Here is a 25,472-nt window from a genome sequence, read left to right on the forward strand (position 1 = left end):
GTACATGCATGTACCTCTCAGAGCAACTGAGGCCAAAGCAGCGTGCTTGGGGTGCAATACTGGCACAGGGGATGATAGAAGTGACGCCGCACCCAGCCTCCATCCCCTACACCACTGCAAAGTGATGTGGTGTGAAGCTCTCCTGCTTCTCTTCAGCAGCACTTTACACCCATTTTAAAATCACTTTGCCCCACTGTAAATGGCTAACAAAAGAAAGACATACAGATAATCAGGCTTTTGTCTTAGAGTCAAGTTTTACTATTAAATTGTCAGTTCTACACATAAGTTGATTATCGCAATCAGCATTGCACATAAATTGTTATTAATTAGTACCGTGCTATCCTTAAAGAAAGCTCAAAGCCCATTTGTTGGTGGCTCCCAATCTGTCCCAGAATGTCTGGAGATCTAGCAAAATCCAAGGGGAGAGTTTCCATTGACAATTTCAGATTTCAATGGTCAAAAACTCAGAACTTTTCAACACATATCTGAGACAGAAATAGTTATCCAATAACACTTACATTAAAAGTGTGAACTTTTGTTAGTTACGGCAGTAAAAATTATGTAGATTTATGTTTATTTATTTGTAAATGAATTTAATAAATGGATATATGTCAGTGTAATGTGTATTGCTAATACAAATTTATATTCATATACTGCAGTATAGAGCACAATCCATTCTAGTTCTACCTACTCTATAATACCTCTTCTAACGAACGAAAAGTTAAACTTCTGTGAAGAGGCTCTATATGGATCGCTGTGGCCTTAAGAAGCACACAGTACTATTTTATAACAACTGGCTAAGTCAATGTGATAGGCTTCTAGTTTAGATTTTTAGAATATTATTCAACAGGTATCACCATGATTACTCACTTGTCTGCATCCCCTTTTATTTAGACATGAAACTCAAGCAAACATTACTAATATGGATAGAGGGGGCAGAAAAGGACCTACTCAGTGTTTATAGAGTAGATATGATTCACAGATACAGACCTACACATGCCTTTGCTGGTGCTCCAAGCCTTCCCTTTCTGTACAGGTTAAATGGTAAGCAGCAAGAACTGAAACACAGCTTTAACACCAGTCCCGTGTACCTGTTTTATTCTAAACTTGAAAACTTTCCCATTCCTTGAGTCACCAGTAGTACCCACTGTTTCTATTGTAGCTTTTTACCAGCCAGACTATGACAAGACAACAGTAGAACCACTCCAATCTCCCTCGTTATTTATTTATTTCTATTTTCCCTCATGAACAGTTTTAGGGAATTTATTTCAAAGAAGTAATCAATATATCACAATTCGTGTGACATTAACTAACCAGCAGGAACTTCCGCTTGCTGTAACGCTCTGTGACTTGAATGTTGTGCAACACCTTTAGTAAACACTTCCTCATATAGGAAGAATAAAGCAGAACAACTCATTCGGTCTCATTCACTGCACAAGAGAGGACTGCTCAAAGCAGAGCCAGCCTGGAACCCACAGAGACCACTGCTAGACAAGCACAACTGAGATGACTAACATACTTCTTGTTTCTGTTGTTTTGCTACATTTTCTCCAACAAGGTACGGCTTTTTTTTTTTTTTTTTTTAATCCTTTATCAGTGGTTGCTATGGATAACTTTGCAGAGCTTTTATGAATTTTTAATTATTAACATGTAGATAATACTGAAGAACAGTGAATTAAAGCCATTGAAAAAATGGTCTTGCTGAAGTCAGGGATGTTTGGTTTTTTCTCTTTCTGTTCAAAGCGATTATCTAAAGTTCTCTAGTTAGAGAATTATTTACTTGTGTGAAAACTGGCCATAGATTGCCTAAAGACCTAGAACTGGTTAGTTTTTTGAGCCAATTAAGAAAGTACTTCCCCTGTAAGGGAGCAGACGATTTATCCAGTTGGGCCAACTTATTAAACTGACAGCATTTTGGCTGTAAAAAAAAACCCCAAACTTTTATTTGAATTCAGATGATGACATTACCTGAATTAAAATAGTTACCACCCTTATTATCTGTGTGATACTTCAGGTTATGAGTATTCATATGACTTAACCTTAACAGACCACACTTTTTTCCACGTGCATTGTTTCTTTCAATTCATGTCAAAAGAGAACAGATTTTTTCGGAGCTTGGCATGCACAAGCATGCACAGGGTTTATAGACGTAATTAGACATGTAATTTGTATTCAGGCAGGTATCTTTACAATTTCATTAGTTGCACAGAATATCTGAAAACGTGTACAGTACTAATGCTTGAGGTGTTACAGATTTTGTTTCTTGACAAAACCAAACCTTCATTGTCAATGAAATCCTCACTAATGATTTTTCTTCCTGGTATAGGCTCTTGGAAAAGTACATCATTATTTGTTCTTTATTGGTACTTTTTCTAGCTGTTGTACAAAGCCCAAGAAATTTCTTTCCTCCTTAAAGCTACTGACTCAAGACAATGCCTGAAGCAAGACAAAGACAATATACTGAGTTGACTAAAAAAAACCCTACCTCTAAGAAACTACTTGTTCCAGAAAAAAACTAACCCGTTTTCCTCGAAATGCTCTTTGTATCACACTGCGGGAAAAGGACAAGTTTAGTTCCGAGTCTCCATTCAAATCTAGCCTAAACTTGAACCATCTGGGCTACAGTTGGCCTTGTAAAAAGAGTCTGCAACAGGGAGTGGATAGATAAAACTGGAGCACAGATCTCTGTTCCGAGAGGCCTAAAATATTACTGTGATTGTTACATAGGAACATACTTTAAGCTCATGCAAAGACTAAGTCTGCAAAGCAAAAGATTTTTTTAAAGTAAACTTAATTAGTTGCTTAAAATAAAATATAAAACATCGTCGTAACAGTAACAAACATGCACTTGGTGTCTGTTAACAGCATGTGCATGGATAGTTACTGTGTCAGTGTCATGGCTCAGCTGACGCAAGATACTACTTACTTAGGACTTACTACCATTATACCATCACGCCTTTCTCTACAGCCCTCAGCTTTGTCAAGATACAACCTAGTTTATTCTGTAATAATTTTTGGAAAGGGTTTAATCAAATAAACCAATTATGAAGAATTAATCTGTTTATTTTACTGGAACAATTTGCATGAGGATGTGCTCTGTTGTTCCAGATACAGAAAATTACAGTAATTGGATGCCCCACTCTTGTAAAAATCTGGCCTTCAGGCGGACAATTAAACTGGGAGTTGCACTCTCCCTTTGTTGTTTGTGGTTTGGGGTTTTTTTTTCAAATACAGGCTCTTGTGCTTAGTGCTGAGCCCTCAAGAATTTGCCCATTCAGGTGAAATGACCTTTTCCAGGAAATTAAAAAGCTTAGGAGGCATGTAAAACTTGCTGTCGCCTTGTTGGAAGCTAACACATCCCTTGTACTACCCTCAAATGCTGTATGTCAGCTGCTATTATTAACTTTAAATGATGCAATGAATGCTGACCACCCCTGCAAGTCATGCCACAAATTAACTTTTGTCAAGATTCACTCAGGCTCAGAAGCAGAAAACTAAAAGAAATACTTTTCATCAGCACTGCATTTCCTCAACAAGTTCTTTATAGCCACTGCAGACACACAACACAACTTACAAGACCAGTAAGAAGGGTTATGTGAGTTAAGGAATCATCTGAATTCCTTACCACCTTCAAGATTTTCTTGCTTTGTTGTCTATCACCTGTTATTTTTACCTAGCCTTGTTCAAATGCCTTCTCCAGTCCTTCCACTGTCATAAGTATGCAACCACCCCCAATCACGATTCAATAGGTAAGAGTGTACTTATTAAAGCATTGTGACAAGTTCTTATGTGAGAAGACCAGCTGAAAAGGAAAAATCTAGGCCTGGTCCAGACTTGTGGTGAACTGTATGAGTTTATTGGCTTACCTAGAGGCAGCCTTAACTTGCATGCCAACATGTGATAAGGTTTGGAGGTCACCAGTTTCACAGAACTGTATAACTTGATTCACGTCATCTGCAAAATGTGAAGACAAAGCTGGTCTAGCATGTTGGTACTCGAAACTACTGGTTGGTGCTGGGGAAAGAAATACAAGGCGAATTGCATAAAATATTTTGACACCTGGAAATAGCCAGGTATGTCAAGTCATCTGAAATCCAGACTGTAACAAACCTCGAGTTAGGTCACATAATGAGGGTGACTGCTTAGCAGACCAGATGAGCTCATGCCAGAGCAAAGACTACATGAGAAATGAGTGGTGCAACAGATGAAGGACTACACAGCCGACCAGAATCCGTCTTGACAGACATGAAATATAGTGTTTAATAAGTTAATACTGTGTTTTCATAAATATACATCTGTTTCTCCCTAGGGAGCATGGGCAAGAAATTACCTGGAGTTGAGCAATATGAAATAGTTTATCCACGGAAATTGCACACAGTACAAAAAAGAGATGTAGAAACAAACAAAGAGGTATTAAAAGAGATAACTTTTTTTTTTTTTTTTGCTGGGAGATGGGGAAGGTTTTCTGGAGTCAGAGTAGCCTTGGTTTTCAGGGGTAAGAGTCTTTGGAGCCAGACACTTGATCTTGCAAAATGAAATGAAAGAGAAAACGTGGCAGAGTGAGTCCATGTGTGGTAAAGACGGGCTGTGAGGTGTTACTCGGTATGCAATGACGTACCCGTACGCTATCAGTGGGTCTTCTGTACTTGTATCTCTGCAGGGATGTAGGTTTTGATACTACTCAGACTTTGAATAACCTGTGGACATTTTAATTTGAAGTAAATTAAATCAAATCCTTAAAACTAAGCAGGCTCTTACATATTTCAAGAGAGTTATGAAAAGGTTTGAATTTAAGCATCCGCTTCGGCACTTTCCTGAATATGCAGGGTATGTGTTTATGATCGTAGAAATACATTCGCAAAGTTAAATTTCTTCCTCTAATTAAAAAATATGAAACAGAGTGACCTCCTGCTTATTCTGTAACTGCCAGAATACTTATTTTTGGTGGGAAGAGAAGGAAAAGAATGCAGTTGGCAACTCAGTAACAGGCAGCTCATAGTGAGGCCAGAAATCATAACAGTCCATATTCTAACACTTAAATCTGTTTACAGACAAAATACGATGACACAATGGAGTATGGAATCAAAGCCAATGGAGAGGAAGTCATACTGCACCTACAAAAAAATAAGTAGGTTCAGTTCAGTTTTTCCTTGAGCCTTATTCCTCACTGTAAGCAGCTCTGTAGGGCATTCAGGATACTATGAAGCAGGACTTAGGCTCCTGTAAGACAGAGGTATTTTGGTAAATACAACCTTTCAACTCCAATGAGAGAAGAGGGGAGAGATAGCATCATGTCAGTATTTTGGTAACGTAAAATAACTACACACACATATGACATTACTATGATGGAATGACTTGTCTATACTGCTAACTGTTCACCCATTCATTTCTAAATGCCTAAATCCACTAAATGTTCAATGTTTTCATATTATTCACAAGTTTTCTGTGTCCATGGATAGTCTCTGGGTTATATTTATTTGTTCCATGCTGGTAGAAACTACAGAGAAGAACAAGAGAAATATCCATGAAACGGGGCCGTTGGCTCTGTTTGCTTTTCAAAAATGGAAAATAGTAGTAAGAAATGCTTCGGCTTCCAGCACTCCCTACCTTGACACTACTGCTGTTGGACTTTGAGTGGTCTAATATATACTGGCATTGACAAAATGCTTTATGGAAATTGAAAGCAGGAGAGCTCGCCTCCTTGGCTGAAGAGATTAACAGCATTTAAACCAGCCACGCAGAGGGTACGGAGAAGCAGCAGGCTTTGGTACAGAACAAAGCATACAAAGGAAAGTCCCAAACCGTACAGAACAACACAAAATAAAGCACAGCTGTGACTTTCTGCTTGCTGACTCCACCACAATATTTAACATGAGATCAAACAAATCTGCTTTAATAGGTGCTTTTCTAATGGCTGTGTAAATACAATTGTACTATAATCAGTTCCTGTTAAATATAGACTATAATTAACTCTTTGCCCCTGTATTAATCTAATCTAAATATTTGGAGAGGGGAAGGGAATTTATATTGTACTAAATCCCACTCTTTGAAAAACAATAGGATTGTGGCAGTTTGGGGTAATTACCCAAACTGAAGTGAATGTAGACTTGTTTTGCTGCTAGCTTTAGTAAGACTACAGCCCTGGCTTAAAGTTAAGCATCTGCTTAGTGCTCTGCTGCATAGGAGCCTGAGCGCACAGAGCCTTGCAGGATTTGGCCTTCCACAGCAGATCACGTGTACACCAACCAGAAACCCAAAGGCACCTTGCCCAGTGGTGGCAGAAACACAGTCATTTATTCCATAGTCATGATGTCCTCCTTCAAAGGTTCAGGAACATGTATGTGTACAAAAATAGAGTTTATTTAGGCAAAAAAGAAAAATCAAGTTCAGACAGAATGATTACAAAGATGAGAACTTGCTCTAGCAAAGTTATAAAAAAGCTGTGAGCAAAAGAATAGAGAGAATCTCTGAGTGTGTGCACATGCACACATACACGTATGCACATGTACACATACATGTATGCACAGGCACATGTGAAACAGGTGAGGCAGCTGTTCCATTGACCTAGATCTTTGTTATTTATCATCAGTGGGGGTGAACAGGGAAGAGAACAGAACGGTACCATTTCACACACACTGTGGAGTGGTGGAAATGCCTACACAAATTGGAGGACAAAAGAGGATCAATCCTGCACATGTAATTATACATTTACTTTCAGATCTACTAGGAGGTTATCTTATACCAGTGAAATAAGTAGACTTTAATTGCTTTCTTATTTTAGAAATGTCCCTTTGTTTGAGTAAAGATTACAAACGGGCAGAATTCCCCACCCAGTAGCTTTGCTTCCCTAGTTTTTCGATACTAATAATAACCTGAGTAATCATTTGAATTCCCTACATACTTTGCGCGTTATGCAATTGCCTCATTTCTAGATGACTACAATTTATTTTGAATAACACTTGCACTTGACTCTTTGCAGGCATCTATTAGCTAGAGACTACACTGAAACAGTGTATTCTGATGACGGTCGACAAATAACAACAAGTCCTCAAATCAAGGTAATAAAAAAAGGTTTCCTCCCCTCATACTTGCAGTCTTGCGGAAGTCTGTATGAGATTCACGGGTCTGTGAAATAGCAGATGTATCAGACAGAAAGAAGAGATTTTAAATCAAGGTTCTAAGCACTGTAATTTAGGATGCCTCTGAAGGGACAGGGAAGAGGTGACTCATGACTTTGGCAGCGCTACACTGATTTGCACCTGTTGAGAATCCAACATAGTTTGTCTTTCAGAAAGGTGACCCCTTTTCACCTTAGTGGCTGATGAACACATTACCTGAGCTGAATTTCTCTCTTTTGTCAGGAAAGGGAGCGGAGCCAGAGCCATTCCACTGCCTGACTTTGCCCTCCTGACTTTGCGCAACTCCGTGACTTGCTTTTACACCCTGATCTCAGTGAGATCATAGATTCTGATAAAGACACATTTCCTCACTGGCTCAAATTACCACCCACGCTCACAGCAAATGCACTGCAGGTTACCCCAGGTGGTTTCTCTGAGCCATGACAAATCAGTTATTCAGATCCAGACACAAAGGAAGTCACTGTGGAAGGTTTTTTAATTAACTGTCTACCCATGGGTCTTATCCTCAACAAAGCTCTCACCTGAAGCTTTTTGTCCAGTGTCATGCTATGTGTTTTAAACACATGTAATTTGGAATACAAAGCCTAATATTCTTTGTCATGGAGCGATTAGCAGGAACAGGAGGATCTTGAGTGAAATAAACGTGCATAAACAATTTCTTTTTTTTTTTTTTTGTGGAGAAAAATGCCATTTCTGATTGCTCGAATTACTTTCACTCCCTGAATGGATCCTGTGAAAAGCAAATAGCACCCACGCCTGGTTAAAGACAATCTCAAACAGGCCTACCTGTGCAGCTTGCTGAGTAAGGAATTCCTACATTTTGGATACTTTGTTGTGATCTCAGGAGCTGTTTCTCTTGCATCCTCAAAAGATGAAGAGTAATTTTCCCCTTCTTTCTCCAGTAGTTTTCACTTTGTTGATGTATTTTTCACTGTAAGGAAGTTAGCATGTTGTGATGGAAGGAAGACAAATAAACAGTGAAGTGAAATCGAGCATCTATGAGAAAACAAAAGGCACAAGCCATGCAGGTTTGAATACTGCCCAACACATGTGTTATAGGTCTCTCTTAAGAAATCTGTTAAGGAAATGCTATGGGTAAAATTTTCCACAATACCTCAGTGACTTTGAAGTCTCTTTGAACACAGAAGTGTTCATTAGACCTTAGATCCTTAAGTCAATTAAGTCATGAAAATTTTTCCCCTAATCATATGTTTTAATATAATACATGCATTTTAATCTCATTGAAGTTAATGCATTTAATTGTTGGGTTAATATTAAAGGGTGTTTCCTTGAAATTTGGCCACAATAAAATCATTCAGTACGGACCTTAATTCAGCAGAGCACATCAGTATATGCTTGATTTTGAGCACTAAGTATGCATATTCTTATTTTCATGCACTGTTGTACCACCACGATTGCATTTGTCACAAGCTGGGTCGTTCTGTGTTGAAGGGTGGCAGTAACAGCACCGTAGGACACATGGAAATGGTCACCAGCTTCTTCCATTTTAAGACTCATCTCTACCGGGAGATTTCCTCAGACACTGTAGTTTGTGGTAGCTTGTAGCTAGTGCAGTTTGACTTCTGAAGTCACTGGATCTAGGCCAATTGTCAATGAGACATGGCCCAATTTGACGATGTATTTTTTCTTTCTAACCAGGATCACTGTTATTATGAAGGTTACATTCAGAATGATGTTGATTCCACAGCAAGCATCAGTGCTTGCAAAGGTCTAAGGTAAGGTGGAGGTTTGGTTCCCAAAGGGTACCAATGGCAGAATACACATACTCTACGAGGATAAATTTCTCCAATATAAAAAGTATCAAGATGTAAATAAGTGGTGTTATCTTTTATTCATGCTTACAAGGAAACTAGTTTACCAAAAAAAGGGAAAGAAGGGAGAAAAAGGTTACCTTTCTACTTCAGTTTCAGAGTTTATAAATTGGAAGCTAAAGAAACATCTATATCAGTAAATGTGTATGACTAATTCCATACCATAGCATTTGATGGTGTTTACAGTAAACATTTGGGGCTTATGCTTCTAAGCTGTAGGAAGCTCCACTGACGCTTCAAGAGAAAGCTACATTATGTTCAGTGCTACAGCAGTTACAGGGTTGGGAAGTTCAAGCTTCTGTATGAAAAGCTCAGTTGAAAGAGTCTGCTCATTTCTAATCACCAAAGACACAGTGGCATAAGATAAAAAGGCAAAAGGATGGCTCTTGAGTCTGAGAAGCTGCAGCAGAACATTTTCCTAGTGTTAGTGGAGTTTGACCAAAACCCAGACTTTCTTTATGAACACTTCTTACATATCTGGTTGAGTTTCCATATTAATACAGAACACTTATTTTGACATTTGCTGCTCAAAATTATTCAAAACTCTTAATTCCTTTCAATATTTCAGCTTTTCATCTCAACTAAAGATAAAAACATATCTTTGAATTCCCCACTGAACTGAAATTCACTTTTCAAACAGCGCTGTTAGCACAAACCCCTGAAATTTAAATCTAATTCATTCCTAAATCAGTTTCTTTTTGACTTACAGTCTCCTACTCGGAGACTTCACTGACCAGCCAGATCTTCCAATTGACTCAGAAGCTTGGATTTCTGTTTTTAAACTGTTGTACACTCTGCCTGCATGCTGCCAAACTGTCCCATTGCATCAGTGTGTGCAGTGGTCTGTACGCTTCAGCTAAATGCTGTTAGAGGTCATGTTGCTATCTTCACTCAGTCCTGTGGATTCAAAAGATCACAGTCTAACTCATTTTCTTAGTGGCTATTTTGAGACCCGTGGTCAGAAGTACCTCATTGAACCTTTGGGAGCTTCAGACAGAGACGAACATGCCGTCTATAAGTATGAGAAACTCCAACAGAAGTCCATAAAAACCTGTGGTCTAATCAACAATACCTGGGAAGAGGATTCAAATGACCCCATCAATGACATCTTCAAATCCAGCAACAGTCCCGAAGTAGGTACATAGTTAAGCAACAGTCCAGTAAGTAGCACATGTCAGAAAAGAAACTGCAGCCTCTGTGAGTAGCACAAGTCCCACTTTGGCTGGTGGCACCTCCAGAAAAGCAGCAATCGCAAACAGTGAAGCATAATCAGACCTTAAAGAACCAGTGTGAAATCTCACAGATCTGAGACTTCAGTCAGCAGCTGAGTTAAGCCCTCCTGCATGTACTAGTAGGTGCCCATGTGCATCTTTAAACATACAAACCTAGCCTACCTTTCAGCATCTTAAAACAAGGCTGTCCCATTCTAAATGACTCAGCTAAAGAAATACCCTCATAACTAATACATGGCTTTGAAATTGCAAAGGTTGAGGCTGAAACAGGCCTTAGAAGTCATTTAAATGTATCTTGTCTTTAGATGAAAGCCTACCTGAAAGCAAAAAAGTATCTGGAAGTTTACATAGTTGCAGACAATACTTTGGTGAGTATTGAAACAATTTTTTCTCATTTAACCAGCTAGAGGCGAGCTTTCCAAAGCAGGTACTGCTCTTACCCCTGGGCTCCTACCACAATTACAGTGCTACTGACTTTGGCTTGGAATAGGATTTCCTAATGCCGACTGATTTTAAAAATCCCACCTGGAGATGATGAGAATTCAGAAAACACCGTACAGTGCCTGTCCTCTTCTGCATAGATACACATTTTAAAAGGGCCTGATGTTGAAACACATTGTCTGATAAAACAGCACATCAAAAAGATAATAATAAGTAGACCAGGCACGGTGTGGTTTGCAATGCCATCTTCCGTGGGATATTTCTTTTCTGATAAATCTCTTTTTCCTAACGTACTATATTTACTTTTTTAGTATAAGAAGTATGAGGAAGATGTTAAAACTGTAAGACAAAGGATATTTGGAATAGTCAATTACATCAACAAGGTAAGAGCAAATACAGCGAAGTGAAATTCAAATAGAAGAGATTAATATTTTTTTTCTTCTGCAAACATCATGAATTGTCATTATTACATGTAGGAAAGAATGAAAACTGAACTTCATTGTAATTTATGAAACAAATTTAACACTGTTGATATTATCCTGTTCTTTGCCTTCAGATATGAGATTTCTGTAAAGGAAGATTTAGACTGTATTTTCTTAACACTTATTACAGCGAATGACTGAAATCCTTTGAAAAGAATGAAGTGATTCTTGATTTCTTTTGCAAGGCAAAAATACTGCTGGAATTTTCACATATTTTAAAACCGTTTTGATAGTTGTTTAAAATGTGGGGGAATACAACAGTTCGTGTTTTGTTTGTTGTCTTTTTGTTGCAACTTCAAAGTGCAGAAAAGCTTAAATTGGGTCTGGAGTGGACTATATGGCAAGTGACAAAAGTGAACCAAGTACCAGGACAAGTGTTCGTTTCAGAAGTCCGTGTAACTACATTTTTACAACAACACTGTTCCTCTGCTGCAGGTTTATAAGGCCATAAATATCTACGTGGCTTTAGTTGGCCTAGAAATCTGGACAGATGGGGATAAATGCCTCCTGAGTAGTGCTGCAGGGTTCACTCTGGACAGTTTCTCAAAGTGGCGTCTATCAGATTTATCAAAGAGGAAAAGAAACGACAATGCTCAGCTAATCACGTGTGTATCGTTCTCTTTTGTATTTGCATTTCCAAATATGTTCAAGGAATTCGTTCTTTAAAAACTGGTCACCAACCAGTCAGAGATGCTGTCTGTACTGAACTAGATTTCATGCTTTCCAATAGCAGGTTGTACTAATTCTAGGATAAGAAGATAAATGCAGGGTCTCTTCTCTTGCTTTTATTTTCTTCATGGAGCCAACTACCTGCTAGGACATAGTATCTAATCTTTCTATCTGAATCCCTGCAAAAACAGGCAATGTAAACTTTTGCTACATCTCTTTTCCCTGCTCTGGTCAGAGAACAGTTGAGTGTCCTGAAGACTGCAGGACAGTCTAACAACCTAAGGAGCCATGACATGACATTTAACAGCTGGGAAATGCCCGTTGCCAAAGTAAACCAGCACTCACTTCGCTATTCTGGCTCACGTTCAATGGCCCCGATTCATCCAAGCACTTTGCTACCTTCAGAGCACTTCATCAAGCTCTTTACGCTGCAACAGATGCTTTAAGTCTGATGAACCGCAACATAATTTACATAAAAATTTAAAATGAAAAGTGTATTCAATTGTTTTCTGATTTGCGGTGATCTTCAGCATGTCCTCAAATATTAAATCAGGGATGCAAACCAGAGCTGGAAATGAGTATATGCTTAAAGCCCTCAGCCCGGTTCATAAAGCAGACTTGAACTCAGGTCTCCTTCCTGGTCACATCATTGCGTTTCACTGTGCCTTTCTTCTTCCTTGCAGAGGCTACGACTTTCAGGGGACAACGATTGGATTAGCCTTCCTAAAATCCATATGCAGTGATACATATTCTGCAGGTATTATTCAGGTCTGATTTATTTTATTTTTTAAAGGCTTTGCTATATTTTTTACTCAACTAGCAAAGAAGATTTATGAAAATTTTGGGGTGTACGACACTTTCAGTTCTCTGTCTGGTTCATATCATTATTTTATTAGACTGTAGAAATTCACAGTCAGAGATTTTAGTTTAAATGAAGTGCAGAGGGTAAAGAAAGCACACACAAAGCATGTTATCTGTGTTATCTAAATGCCAACATCAAACTCTGACACCTGTATTTGGAGTACCAGGCCCCAACAGAGTCAAAAAGAGAGAAATGAGTGATAAGTATCATAAAGTTCCCTGTTTCGAGCAGGGAATTGGTTCTGTCATAACACATATCATCAGTTTAGCCATAGCTGTCTAAACTACTGTACTTAAACTTCAGCCTAAAGAGGAACACAGATCCAAAGCTTTACCAACAACACCAGGAACAAAACAAAAAAACATCCAGCTTCAGAGGCCGGGCTTGTTGGTAAGAGGAATAACCCACGTTATTCCAGCTTTCCCACACCACAAGGAAATCCGAGGATGATCGTAAAACCAGAATGCTTTTCGAGGTGGGGGGATGCATTTTGTACCAGCAGAATTTGCAATGCTGTGCTGGAAGAGTATGACCAGTACGCTGTGTCTCATGCTTCATGCATTTCCACTACCACCTGCTATTTATCCATCTGGATTTCACTCCAAAGAGCAGGACTTTTCCTCCCTCCCACCAAGCAGCACAAACCATCCAGCTAAGAATGAAGATGGAGCACAGCATCTGCCTTTCCTTTCTGTGCACGTACAACACTACACAATAGTTACCTTGGTGTAATGAGTAATAATTATATCGCACCCACGTAATTACCCTAAGCACAGAGACAGCTATCCAGAGAAAGGATTAAGAGTTTCAGATGTTCAGTTCCCCTTAACGCTCAGTTGTTACTTGGCAGCCTAACTTCCTCATGTTTATTTAAAAACTAATTATAGCAATTTACTCATGTTCGTTAGTGGCATCATCTCATTGCTATTATAATATAATCCAACATAAACTGTGGAATAGATGCATGCATGGATTGAACAACATATCAATCCTTACATGGCAGTGAGGATCATTTCTCTAGAAGAAAAATTGTTCTATTTCTTAGCCACATGGCTCCTCTGATGTTCTTACTTGTTCTAAAATACTCATAGAATTAATAACCTGTTCTTACCTCTACAGGACCATAACAGAAATGAAATTGCAGTTGCAGCCACCATGGCACATGAGATGGGACACAACCTTGGCATGAGTCATGACACCGAAGCCTGCACGTGTAACGCTGAAGTCTGTATCATGACAGATACTGTCAGGTAGGAGTTTAGATAAAAAGGTGAGAGCGTTAATGCACGGGGCAGTTAAGGATGGGCTTTGGATAAGCTGTCAGTGTCCAAAATGGAGTAGGAATTATTTTTGTTCTCTGAAATTATTCCATTCAAATTATAGATAAAGAAGAGAAAAATGGAGAAATTCCAGGCCCTTGTAAGATATTCTCAGACAGATACATGCACACCCAGATGTCCACCCCCCCCAAAAACCACCCCAAACCAAACAAAAAACCCCACTTTATTCACTTTTGCATAACATCAGCTTTGCATGTCTGGTGGGGGCTATCACATTAAACCATAACTTCTTCCTTACAATGACAACAGCATGGAACTGCCGTGGTATCTCAGATGAGAGAGCTTCCCCACCAAGATTTACCTAAAGTATATTTTTGTTCTCTACCCTGAAGATGTATCCTGTGAAAAGCACACAAAGTGCTCACACTTTCAATAAACACCCATTAGATAGGAATTTAGTTCCATTTTCATCTCTAGTTGAACACCCTGAGTCTCTGCTGGACAGCCCAGTGGAAAAGCCCTAATGCCTGAAGCATCCAGGCAGAAATCGTGTAGACCAGGCTTAAATCTTTGAGATGTGGGATGTATTATATGCAGTGTTTACATTTAGTACATTAATTTTTTCTGATCTGTTTGTTTCCACTATTTTTTTTTTTCTGCTATAAGTAGGAGATAGCCATTGTATTTATTAATATATGTATTTGGAAAAATGGTTGCATCCAATAGTTTGGGGGGTGGTCACCTGTAAAGGGTATTGCTTCTCCTTGCCTATGCCAATCCTCACGTAAATCCTCCTGTTTTCTCAAACAGTTCTATCGTCCCCAAAAAATTCAGCTCTTGCAGCCTCCAGAGTTTTGAGAAATACATGTTGAGTGACATGCCAAAATGCTTAACAAACATCCCAGATATAAGCAGCATCATTGCACCTCCATCCTGTGGAAACGGCTTTGTGGAAAAAGGAGAGGAATGCGACTGTGGTACTCCTGAGGTATCTGCATAAGTGGGAATAAACAATACTTGGAAGAGGCAAAGAGTTTTATTCAGGCTTTACAGTATCTGGTTTCTGTTAGTGTCTGAGGTGGCCAGTTCAAAGGTAGCTGAAATATTTCTGTGGAAACTGTGGTCATCAAATTGCTGATCTGAAATATAGTCACCTCTATAAAGTGCATGTCAGATGGTGGGAAAGAGGACTGGATGGTTTGTCATGCTGTGCTGACAGAGAACTGGGAATGGGGAAGAGCCATAAGTACAAAACCATCTCAGCAGAGAAATAAGTGAGTTCCCGCACAACTTCTATCAGCGCTTTCATAATCAAACACACTTTGTGTCCTGTATGCCCTCACTCACACCGGCTGCATGGCTTCTAGTGAAAATGGTTTTCAGAAAGGCAAAGTGCAGGTCCAAGACATCCCTCTGTCCCTCGATAACCCAGTGCAGGGCGGCGGGGTGAGGCCGCAGGCAGCACCACAGCTCTGATTGCCGCTTCTGTCCCAGGAGTGCACCAACGACTGCTGCGACCCCGAGACCTGCAAACTGACAGAGGGTTCCACCTGTGCCCACGGAGAGTGCTGTGAAAACTGCCAAGTAAGACTCCTTTTAATCTCTAGCTTCTCATTTTCTGGGGTATATCTTTTTTTGCCTGTGAAAAAGCAGTAATACACCTTTCCAAAGAACCATCCCTCTTTCCTTGTAATTACTGACACGGCACTGTAATGACAAGCGCACTTTGTCCCTCCCAAACTACAGCACAACTACCAATTCACTCAATCTTTCAACATCCTGGAGAAACGAACATTTTGATTACCCATTTCCTCCTGGAAAAAAAAGCTGAGACACAACCAGGCCAAAATCTTGTCAATTGACAAAATCAACTTTAAATTCGATACCGATCTGGCCCCTCCTGCAACTTGTACAGTGAGGATGGGATTTGTCTCCCCTACCTTTAGCTCTCTAGTTCAGAGTGATTTTTAAATGGCATGGAGGAGCGGTGTGCTAAGTGTGGCATTGCTTTCCCCCCACTTCAGTATAAAAAATCAGGAGCTATTTGCCGAGCAGTTAAGCATGACTGTGACCTGGCCGAGATGTGCACCGGCTTTTCTGCGAATTGTCCAGCGGATCGATTCCGGGTGAACGGATATCCCTGCAACTACGGGGAAGGCTACTGCTACATGGGAAGCTGTCCCACCCGAGAAAACCAGTGCAAAGCTGCTTTTGGACCACGTGAGTACAAGTTGGCATTGACAAAATAAAGTTGCCTATGACGAAGGAGAGAGGCAGAGGCAGACTTGGTCTGCTAGAAAATCAAAGACCTTTTGTAAATCATGAACAGAATATCTATATGAGTGAGTTCTAGCTTGTAGCATACATTTGATTATTTTTATATTTACACTGTGATTATGATCGTGCAAGCTGAAGCTCAGAGCACACAAGGCAATATATTTCTAGAAAAATGGGAAGTGGTAAGTGTGTTCCTCTTTTGCACAATGCTTTTAAGATAACTTTGAAATGGAGCTGGGTGAGTATTATTTATTTGATAGCAAGAGGAAGTGTCTGTATTTCAAATTAATGTCCAGATGTAGCATGCCTTCATGTTTCTGAATGTGTGTGATGGCTTATCCTCTTCCCAGTCCTAAACCATCTCCATTCCTGATTATATCCCTTCTCTTAGGCAAGGTCTACTGGTTTGTACTGGATAGAGAGAACACACAGGATAGGTTCTGCTGGGTGTACACAGTGACATTGCAGAATTAATTCATGAAGTGTCAGAGAGAATCATTTAGGCCCACGGGTAACTTCACTGGGAAAGGCCATTTCCTAAATAGGTAAAGGAAACGGAATATTGTGAGTTCTCACAGGCAGAGAATCTAAACTAATCCCGTTGCATTTTTCTCTTTCACAGAGGCTACTGAAGGTCCAGCTTCCTGTTACCGGATGAACGAGAAAGGGGTATATTATGGATACTGCAGAACAGAAAAAGGTAGTCACGTCCCGTGTAAAAAAAAGTAAGCACTGTGTTACAGAATTTCCTGGGATTTGGGAAGAGAGACCATTCCTATTCAAATTAAGAGAGAGAAGCAAAGAGCACACTTTTTTAGATGGCCCATAGCTCCATGTGTCCCTTCTTGTTCAGTCTGAATGTTGTGGTAAAGCCAATTCTAAGAAAACTAGCTTCCAAACTATGAGATGAGTCTGAGAAAGAGCAAGTGTGTACATATATATGTGCAAGCCTGCTTGTGAGGATGACTGCGTGTGCATGCATGCATGTGCAGGTAAGTACAGGGAAGGGATTTTTGGATAGGGAACTTGAACCTCAGGTGAACCTCAGAAGTTGAAGGCACGTCAGTTAAATACTAATTTCTGCACATATCTGTGGGTTCCCTAATAAGCTCAAGAGAAATTAAGAACCTGACATCTTCTACTCACAAACCCTGAAAACACCACAAACCAAAAATCCTTTTCTTTGGAGTTCCTGTACACAACAAATTCAAGCTGGAGGACAGAGCAGCTCAGATCGCTTTGCTGTGCCGTGCCATTGTTCTAGCAGCTCTTGTTCTCCTTCCAGAGATATCATGTGCGGGAAGTTGTTCTGTACTGGGGGGAAGGAGATGCCTCGGGAGGGGAGCCTGGTGACTTTTGAGTCCTGCAAAGCGAGTTTTCCTAGAAATGGAGGAGCAGACCCAGGGATGATTCTCAATGGAACCAAGTGCGGGAATGGGATGGTTAGTAGAGAACAGCTTTTCTCATTTTTTCCCCCCTTTCAGTCTTGTTTATACCGTTAGTTCTTTCACCAGACAAGCAAGATTTTAAACCAGAGAAACTGAACTTGACACTAAACTTCCGCTGATCTGATTTGCCATACCTTCTGCCTTACACTTATTACAAAGCAGTAGCAAAGCAAACACAAACAGCTATCGTTCCGATTTCCTTATGCTTGACTGCTGTCTTACTATTTTTTATATGTGGCAATGGAAACTTACCTTCATATGAAGGGTTAAAAGATCATACATATATTACTATTTTTAATTATTTCCATAATGGATGTGCTAGGCATCACGGAGTGCTATTTCCAATTTCTTTGCTATATATTTCTACCTGGGGGGGGAGAGAAGGATGGAGGATTGAAGAGGAGCGGAAAGGAGTCATGTCTGTACATCTTTGTCATTCCCCTTTGCTATAAAATACCCAAAGGTCGAATGAAAAATTATACCCACATATCAAACTCCTAATGGAGGTTTAAGTGATTTGCAGACCTGTTTCTATGTCTCCTTTTACTCTTCATCCCTTTACACAATAGTGTGCAAGCTCTGCACGCTTGGAAAGCTTGTAAATCACTTTGTTAACATTTGCCCTGTATGTTTTGTTAACATTTGCCCTGTACATTTCAGGTGTGCAGCAATGGAGAATGTGTCTATGCTGAAGATGTCTTTAGATCAACCAACTGCTCTGCCAAGTGTACTGGACATGCTGTAAGACACAAGCATTTGATACTATTAACTCAAAAAAAATTATGCATATCAGCTACAGACCTTATCGGTGACAGTATTTAAGTCATTGGGATAGGAATTTGCAGGAACTGTGGAGTCAGAAGCTTCCTGTATTTTTATGAAAGTAAATCTAATCTGATATCGCATCCATATTTTTGCTAAGGAGGTCACAGGAGATGGACACAGATTCTGTCTGGCCCTGCCTCTGAGCCACAGTATCACAGCTATTCTCTTTCGGGTCATCTCCTGTTTTGGGAAGATAATTGTGCTCATCTTATTTGAACAGAGACCTACAGATGTAAAGACTAACTCTGCTGCTTTGTGCCTTGTACTGAAGCTTTCACTGCAGAAACACCTGCAAAAGGCACACGATGGCAGACAATCAGGTCTGGCCTTTACTGTACAAAACTGCTCCTCACTCTGCTAAATTTTTGTCCAAGTAAAATGAGAGAGGGTTTCCCGACCAGACTTCAATAAGCTTATCAGGACCCTGGTCCAGAGCTGCTGAAACTTTATGGCATCACAGCTTCACTCATTTTTCCAACCTGAAGATATTCCCGGCTTTGTGCTTCCCTAGGTGTGCGACCACGAGTTGCAGTGCCAGTGTGAAGAAGGCTGGGCACCACCGACCTGTGACAGCTCCTCAGCACTTACCAGTAAGTGCTGCATGGCCACACACTGGGCACTGGCACCCGCTGGTGGACACGGGTGCCTTAGCTCCAGTGAAACAGCCCCGACTTGCACCGGGTGCCAGAGTGTTTCAAATATTGCATATCTAGGTCTTGGATTTCTGCACGCCTTTAAGTCGCTGCAGCTTGTATGAATGACTAGAGCAAGCTATTTTTCTTTCTAACCTGACAGAAGTGATGCACCCAGGAGATTATTTAGAGTAATAGGCTTTTCCTTTCTCCATCCTGTGGTAATGAGCACACCCTATTAGCTCACTGTCAAATTTGAGTGGAGGCAAGCTCCCAGAGGTTTTCATGTGAGAGAGGCAGGCAAGTTCATTTCTTTCTCATCTGCACAAGGCTGGCCTTTAACTGATCTACCTCTGAGGGAAAATACTTTGTGTACAGATTTCCATGTGTTTGGGGGAAAAAAAAAAATTTAAGCCTTTGTTATTAAATATTTCTGTCCTCTTCCCACACTCACTAGAGCACCATCAGCTCTCAACATTGTGGCTTGGTTGAGGCTTCAGAATAGCTTTGTTGAAGGAAAATTATGAAGCCTTACTTGTATACAATGCCAAAGGCCTGCACCCAGTTTTGGGTAACACCCTTTGAGAAAGAGGAGAAGAATGACAATGAAATGATCTTTGAGGATAGAAGGAAAGGGCTAGGTTTGTTTAGCCCAAGGACAGCTCGGGCAATAACCACAGTCTTCAAAGATGGCAAAAATGACAGGAATACATTCCTTTCCGTCACCATTTGTGGCAGGAGAAGCAGCCATAAGCTTGAGCAATAGTGAGAACAAATAGGGTCTAGACCTTGTGAAAAAAATTACTTTGCCAATGGTGGTGATGAGAAACTTCTTAGGAATAGTGAATCTTTTAAGAAATAGCAACTTGTGTTCTCTCTCCCTGACAGGCTTCGCTATTGTTGCCAGTGTGCTGGTTGTCCTCGCTGTCACCACAACTGCAGCAGTGTTGCTTATTCGCTTCCAAGTATTCAAGAAGAGGTAAAATTCTTACCCCCATTGAGGAAAAACTACCCCTAAAGCAAAGCAACTTCTAAATAGGTTTTAAGCTGGGGTTTTCAAAGGGGGTGGAGGGAATCAGACACTGGAAAGCCAAGAAAGTTGGTCCATGACCTTTGTTGAGCTGTTTCAGATATCCCATAGTTGGGAGAGGACTAAAGACTTGAAACTGTAGCTCTCAGGATTAATCTTAAAAAATTAAAATAAGGGGAGAAAGAAAGAAATAAAGGACATGGCTATGTAACACAACAAGAGGAGTAAGGCAGGCATTTATCTTCAGCAAGTTTTTTTTTTACTGCAGTCAGGGTAAGATTTATAGTTGTATCTAAAATTTGCACAGCCTCCAGACCAGAAGGGGACCTGGAGCCACAAACCAAGTCTTTGTGGATCAAGAACAAAGACACAGAGAACACCCTGTCCTGGTGGCACCTGCCCAGAAGGTAAGAGCAGGGAGGTGCTGGGTCAGCTACAGTCTCCCTGAGACTGTAACCGAGGGGTGGAAACATAAAATTCACCAGCCAAAGTGCACTACACTTCCACGGGGCTTTCAAAACACTTGTCTGGAGCTGAGAGGACAGTGCTGCGAATCCCAGCATGGGGAGGGAGTGGGGAAAGCACATGGCACTAAGTCCCTGTGTAATCTGTCTGCAGTAAAGGGGCATACAAATGCACAAGGACTCCATCTGATTTAACTGTTCCCTGTTTTCAGATGAATGATAAGAAACTTCTCCTTCCTGTACCTCCGCTGCAAGAGAACAAACCACAGTTTCAAAGCGTAAGCACTTCTAGATAATTTCTTTGTTTTCATGTTGGCTTTGGGGAAGACAGCACAGACCAGTTCACACCGTGGTGGAGACCAGCAGTGACAATCTGATCCCAAAGGCTGGGGAAATGACTGTGCTCCAGATAAGGCCCTGCATGTTTTCTCAGGACCAGACAGCATAAAGCATCCTTGCTTCTGAAATGAATGCATCCTTTTACCCCTATTAATGCACCTTATATATAGAACACAAGCCTGCAGGTTCCCATGGGAACATGTGGATGCATACATAGTATGTATATAGGGTCAATATGGTTTATATTCTCTTCTTTTACAGCCTGTCATAAGGCCAAAAGGTCCCCCACCGCCTGTTCCTTCTATCAAACCAGTCTCTTCCCACAGAGAAGAGATTTTTGTAAGTATAACCCTGCAACTTTTCACATCCTTCATCTGAGTTGCAAATGACTCTCAGATGCCAATTAGTATTTTCAGTTTCTGGCTATGATTGAAAAAAAGTACATCAAGAGATTCAAACCCCGGTAGGGTAGGAATCACCTTTTTTTTGCTGTGCAATCCTACACTGCACAAAATACTCTTAATCTGTGCCAAGGAGCCCTGTAAGCCATCACAAGCACATCTCATTAGCAATAGTACATGGAGTCCACACCAACGGGGACTCCAGGTGTAAGCACAAAGCAAATGATGCGCTACTACAGATGTCTGCAATGGTCCCTGCATTGTGGAGGTGTGGCAGTCTCTAAAGATGCCACCTGTGAGGGGATCTCCACCCATGTGCATATAAATATATATTTTGAATTCTTAAAAAAATTTTGGAAACCAGAAGAGTAGGAATATTTGCCATTAATAAACCCAAAGCATCCTACTTAAATGAAAGTATCTCCCTCAAATATTTACCATCTCAGCACTTGAGCCCCCTGATACAAGGGTGTAGAAACCATCCTCACGCTAGCAACATAAGTGCATGGTACTGCCTGCATAAAGAATGAGGGATCAGGACTAAATAAAAAACAAAACCAAACCCCCACCTATCAGCTTGATTATAAAAACCACACTTAAATCCCACTGTCCTTACATCCTCAAGATGCATGTGATCAGCTTTAGCTTCCTAAGCAGTCTACCTGAGCATGGATATTCGATAGAGAAGAATTTAAACATTGAGAATAGTTCAGTGCTCTTCTGAAACAGGAGATTTATACCCTCGTGTGTTTGTGTTATTGTGCCTTCTTGTATGGGGGCAGATTAATCTAATTCATGCCTGGTTTTTCCATGAGGAAGATGCTGTAGTAAATACATGAAATAACAGTAGCAGCAGCTGAGGTCTGCGGAGGTTCTGCAGCTGCTCAGACAGGAAAGCCTAATGACGTTTAAACTACATTTTTGTTATAGGCACCAGAGAGAAAACCTGCTCATTTCCCAGTTCCCAAAGGCAAACCTCCACCTCCACCAAAGGTAACCCGAGTTCAAATGTGAATAGCAATTCTTTTGGGATGTAACTCGTTGAAACTGCACCAGGCACACTGTGATTCAACTCTTTCTTTTTCATGTAGGCTTTAAAACCTCCAGTTAATCCCAGAGTATGAAGCTTCTGAAGTAGGGCTGATCGAGACACCTGAAATTTTCAGGGACAATTTGTTTGTCCCTTGATTCCTCCACTTTTGGCAAAGGCAACCAAGATAGTCTTCCTGTTCTTTTTAAGAAAAGAGCAACTAACTGACAGCTGCTTTGAAAGAAAAAGTTTGGTTTTCAAACAGCAAGGAACTCTTTGGTGATGACATCAAGCTACTGCCCGAAAGGAAACAAAGCAGAATCGCTACTTGCACTGAGGTGTAGGCTGGGAGTAAGTTTTGAAAGCTGCTTAACACATCCTAACTCCTAGGCCACCACCATAAGACGTGGCTGCACTGGGATGCCCTGCATCTGCTCTGCTTTTCTGGGTGCAGACCTGCGAAGATCAGGGGAAGTACGGCTACTGCATGGTTGTAAATTGTAAACTTCCTGTTCCCTTTCTGGATCTTTGCCAGCCCCTCTCTTCAGCAACAGACCAGACCTTTTCCTTCATGTGCAAGTTGCAAATTCTGGAAAAAGAAAAATCCTTCCTGCCCTTTGGAGAAAAGTTTGTGTCCTCAAGGCCTGAACTAGCCTTGGAATAGTAAGATGACACACTGGAAATGCATTGATTCTGGAAAGATCCGTTTGGATCGGATTCTCTCATTAATCCTTAGATTACCTGTTAAACAAGATTCCTCTGTTGAGTAGGTAGAACTGGAGATACACTCAAAAGCAAAGTACACAGAAGTCAAACCACTTGCTGCTTGCAAGTGCTCCCAGAGCTCAGGCTGTGCCAGTTTAAAAAGAGCTCCAGCTGCCACCATTGCACTTGGACAGAAAAATTTAGAAAAGCACAGTCAACAAAATCCTTAATCATTTATTTCATTTGCCCCTCAGCTCCAGAAATATCTGAGTATTTCTCCCTTCCAGGACATACACGCCTTGGTGTTTTTGTTTAATTGCTCTTGCACCGGGGTGTGTTATTGTAAAGTTGCTAATGAGAACTAGGCTGGGCACAGGGGTTTGTTATTGTGGGACAGCAGCGCAGCATGAGGCTTTGCACACCGGTTTATTACTGAGGGGTTCTTCATTCGTTCTGGCCTGTTGGCACCAGCATTGTTGACACTGTTGGCCTGCTGGCATAGATCTGCATGATACTGTTGGCATTGATGGTAATAATACTGTGAGGGTGCTGGCACTGATGCTATTGTTACCGTTGGCACTGATATTATTCATGTGGTTGGCATCAATATTTTTAAGTTAAAGCACACAGAAGTGTTTTTCAAGGAACAAAAATTTTACCAGGGAAGGAAAACAAAAAATAAAAGAAAAAGAGAGAGAGAGAGAAACAAAATTGCCCTGGACCCAAAGTACTCAAGATTTTATAGAGGTTCCAGTTTGAACTGGATTTGGGTTTGGCTCAGGATCAGCATCGGAACACAGATCCAAATCGATTACGCTGTGGCTCAGGAAGGCAGTTTCCAGCCCTTGGGCATAGTGGCTTTGCTAGAGAAGACCACGTGGCTGCCAGAGAACCAAAGCAAGCTCTGGGGCCAGCATCGTGCGTACTAACCTCTACCTGTACTTGGGGCTGACCAGCGCTATCAGGACTTTTAAAAAGCCCGATCCTCAGAGGCCCTGAAGCCTTCTACTCCAGTTTGTGAACCAGCTCACACCTGCTGAAATCCTGATCCACAAAACCTTGTTTGGGTACGGAACACGTAACTGTACAGTCACTTTTCAAATGCAGAGCCCGTTATTTCGGTGGCCGTTACTGCACTGCACGCTGCAGATCCATTGTCTGCGATACAGAAACGCATCTCAAAACCCCACTTCTTTTGGGCTAGGCTTGCTTCGAGGTTGCAAATCAAGTACTGTGTGCTCTGCAAAACACAGATGTGATGAAATTACAGTCTTCAGTTTGAGGTGGGCTTTTTGTTTTGGGATAGATTTTTAATGGAAGAGCATAGCTCTCTTCCACTTTGCATAACTGCTTCTTTGAGTGAGAAATGGATTTTAATCTATCTGTGTTTGACTATGGTGTAAAGATTCAGAATTTATTTTTTATTAACTGTAATTAATGTATTTACAAAGATTTCTGTATTAGAAGTATTCTATCTAAACTGGAGGTAGTTATTTTGTTTTTTAAAGGTCATCATTTGCACATGAAACACATGACAATAGTGTAAAGTGGGATTATTTATAACATTGCCAAATCCCTAAAACTCCCCATTTGGACCAAAAAGATCATTCACAGGTATTGTCAAACCCTGCCAATTTAGCCAGTAAAGCTGAATTAAATTTATAATAAGGGTTGAAAAGTTACTACATCACAATTTTTCTGCCCCCTTGAAATCTATTTCTTCATGGTTTCCAACCTCTTCCACTTCATGAGCACTCAAGATATTTTCCAAGGATATAGAGATTTGAAGCAAGCTGAAGTCTAGGCACTTGCATTTTAACATTGTTAGTTACCTTTCTAAGATTCAGCTCCCAAACCACGGAGCTTGGGCTTGTTTTCTGCAGGAGAAAGTCAGTATTCTGTCTGACCTGTACAGGCTCAAACCTCCTTAATATCTGAACACTTTCGATAAGCACAGCCTGCACCCCAGCACCCAGGCAGAGTGCGAGGGCTGTGCTGAGAGCAAGCATCCATCTTCAGCAGTGACTCGCTGTAGAAACCCAAGAAAAATATATAAGAACACACCCCTAGAGCAGTGCGTGATTTACAGCTTTTCTTGGCCCCACATCCGTAGGACAGGTGATGGTATCTCCTGCGATGGAGCATGTCTGTCTGTCCAGCCGGGCCTTGCACAAAGGGCTCGTCTGTGGGTACAATCCATTGTTCCGTTATGCAAACGTGACATCTACTGCCCAAAAGCCTTTACTGCAGGAGGAAAGGGAACCCGAGAAAACTGAAGACATCTTCAGTGCTCCAACTGCCCAGAGCTGCAGTAGGTAGCCCCAGAGGGCTAGCACACACCATCACACGCACTTCCCTCTAGTCTCACACTTTTCACCGAGTTG

General features: G+C 40.8%; 1 protein-coding gene across 2 annotated transcripts; it reads left to right on the forward strand.

Moving 5' to 3' along the window:
- The first annotated feature begins 1,441 nt into the window (after positions 1-1,441).
- On the forward strand, positions 1,442-24,620 carry LOC141935721 (disintegrin and metalloproteinase domain-containing protein 28-like). 2 transcript variants are annotated; one of them, XM_074852210.1, is made up of 24 exons: positions 1,442-1,558; positions 4,310-4,410; positions 5,052-5,128; positions 6,980-7,058; positions 8,799-8,875; positions 9,909-10,104; positions 10,509-10,571; positions 10,956-11,027; positions 11,562-11,731; positions 12,479-12,563; positions 13,777-13,907; positions 14,748-14,925; positions 15,432-15,521; positions 15,962-16,157; positions 16,837-16,939; positions 17,500-17,656; positions 18,323-18,403; positions 18,999-19,077; positions 20,008-20,098; positions 20,457-20,556; positions 20,826-20,891; positions 21,214-21,291; positions 22,284-22,346; positions 22,445-24,620. In XM_074852210.1, exons 1-24 carry the CDS (start codon positions 1,507-1,509, stop codon positions 22,475-22,477), a joined length of 2,418 nt encoding a protein of 805 aa, XP_074708311.1. In that variant the 5' UTR covers positions 1,442-1,506; the 3' UTR covers positions 22,478-24,620. The 2 variants fall into 2 exon arrangements, with proteins under 2 accessions (XP_074708311.1, XP_074708312.1); XM_074852211.1 differs by lacking the exons at positions 20,826-20,891; positions 21,214-21,291; positions 22,284-22,346; positions 22,445-24,620 and having other exon boundaries at positions 20,436-20,537.
- The last annotated feature ends 852 nt before the right edge of the window (positions 24,621-25,472 follow it).

Source organism: Strix uralensis, chromosome 28, assembly GCF_047716275.1.
Source record: "Strix uralensis isolate ZFMK-TIS-50842 chromosome 28, bStrUra1, whole genome shotgun sequence".
In the NCBI taxonomy this organism is placed as follows: Eukaryota; Metazoa; Chordata; class Aves; order Strigiformes; family Strigidae; genus Strix; species Strix uralensis.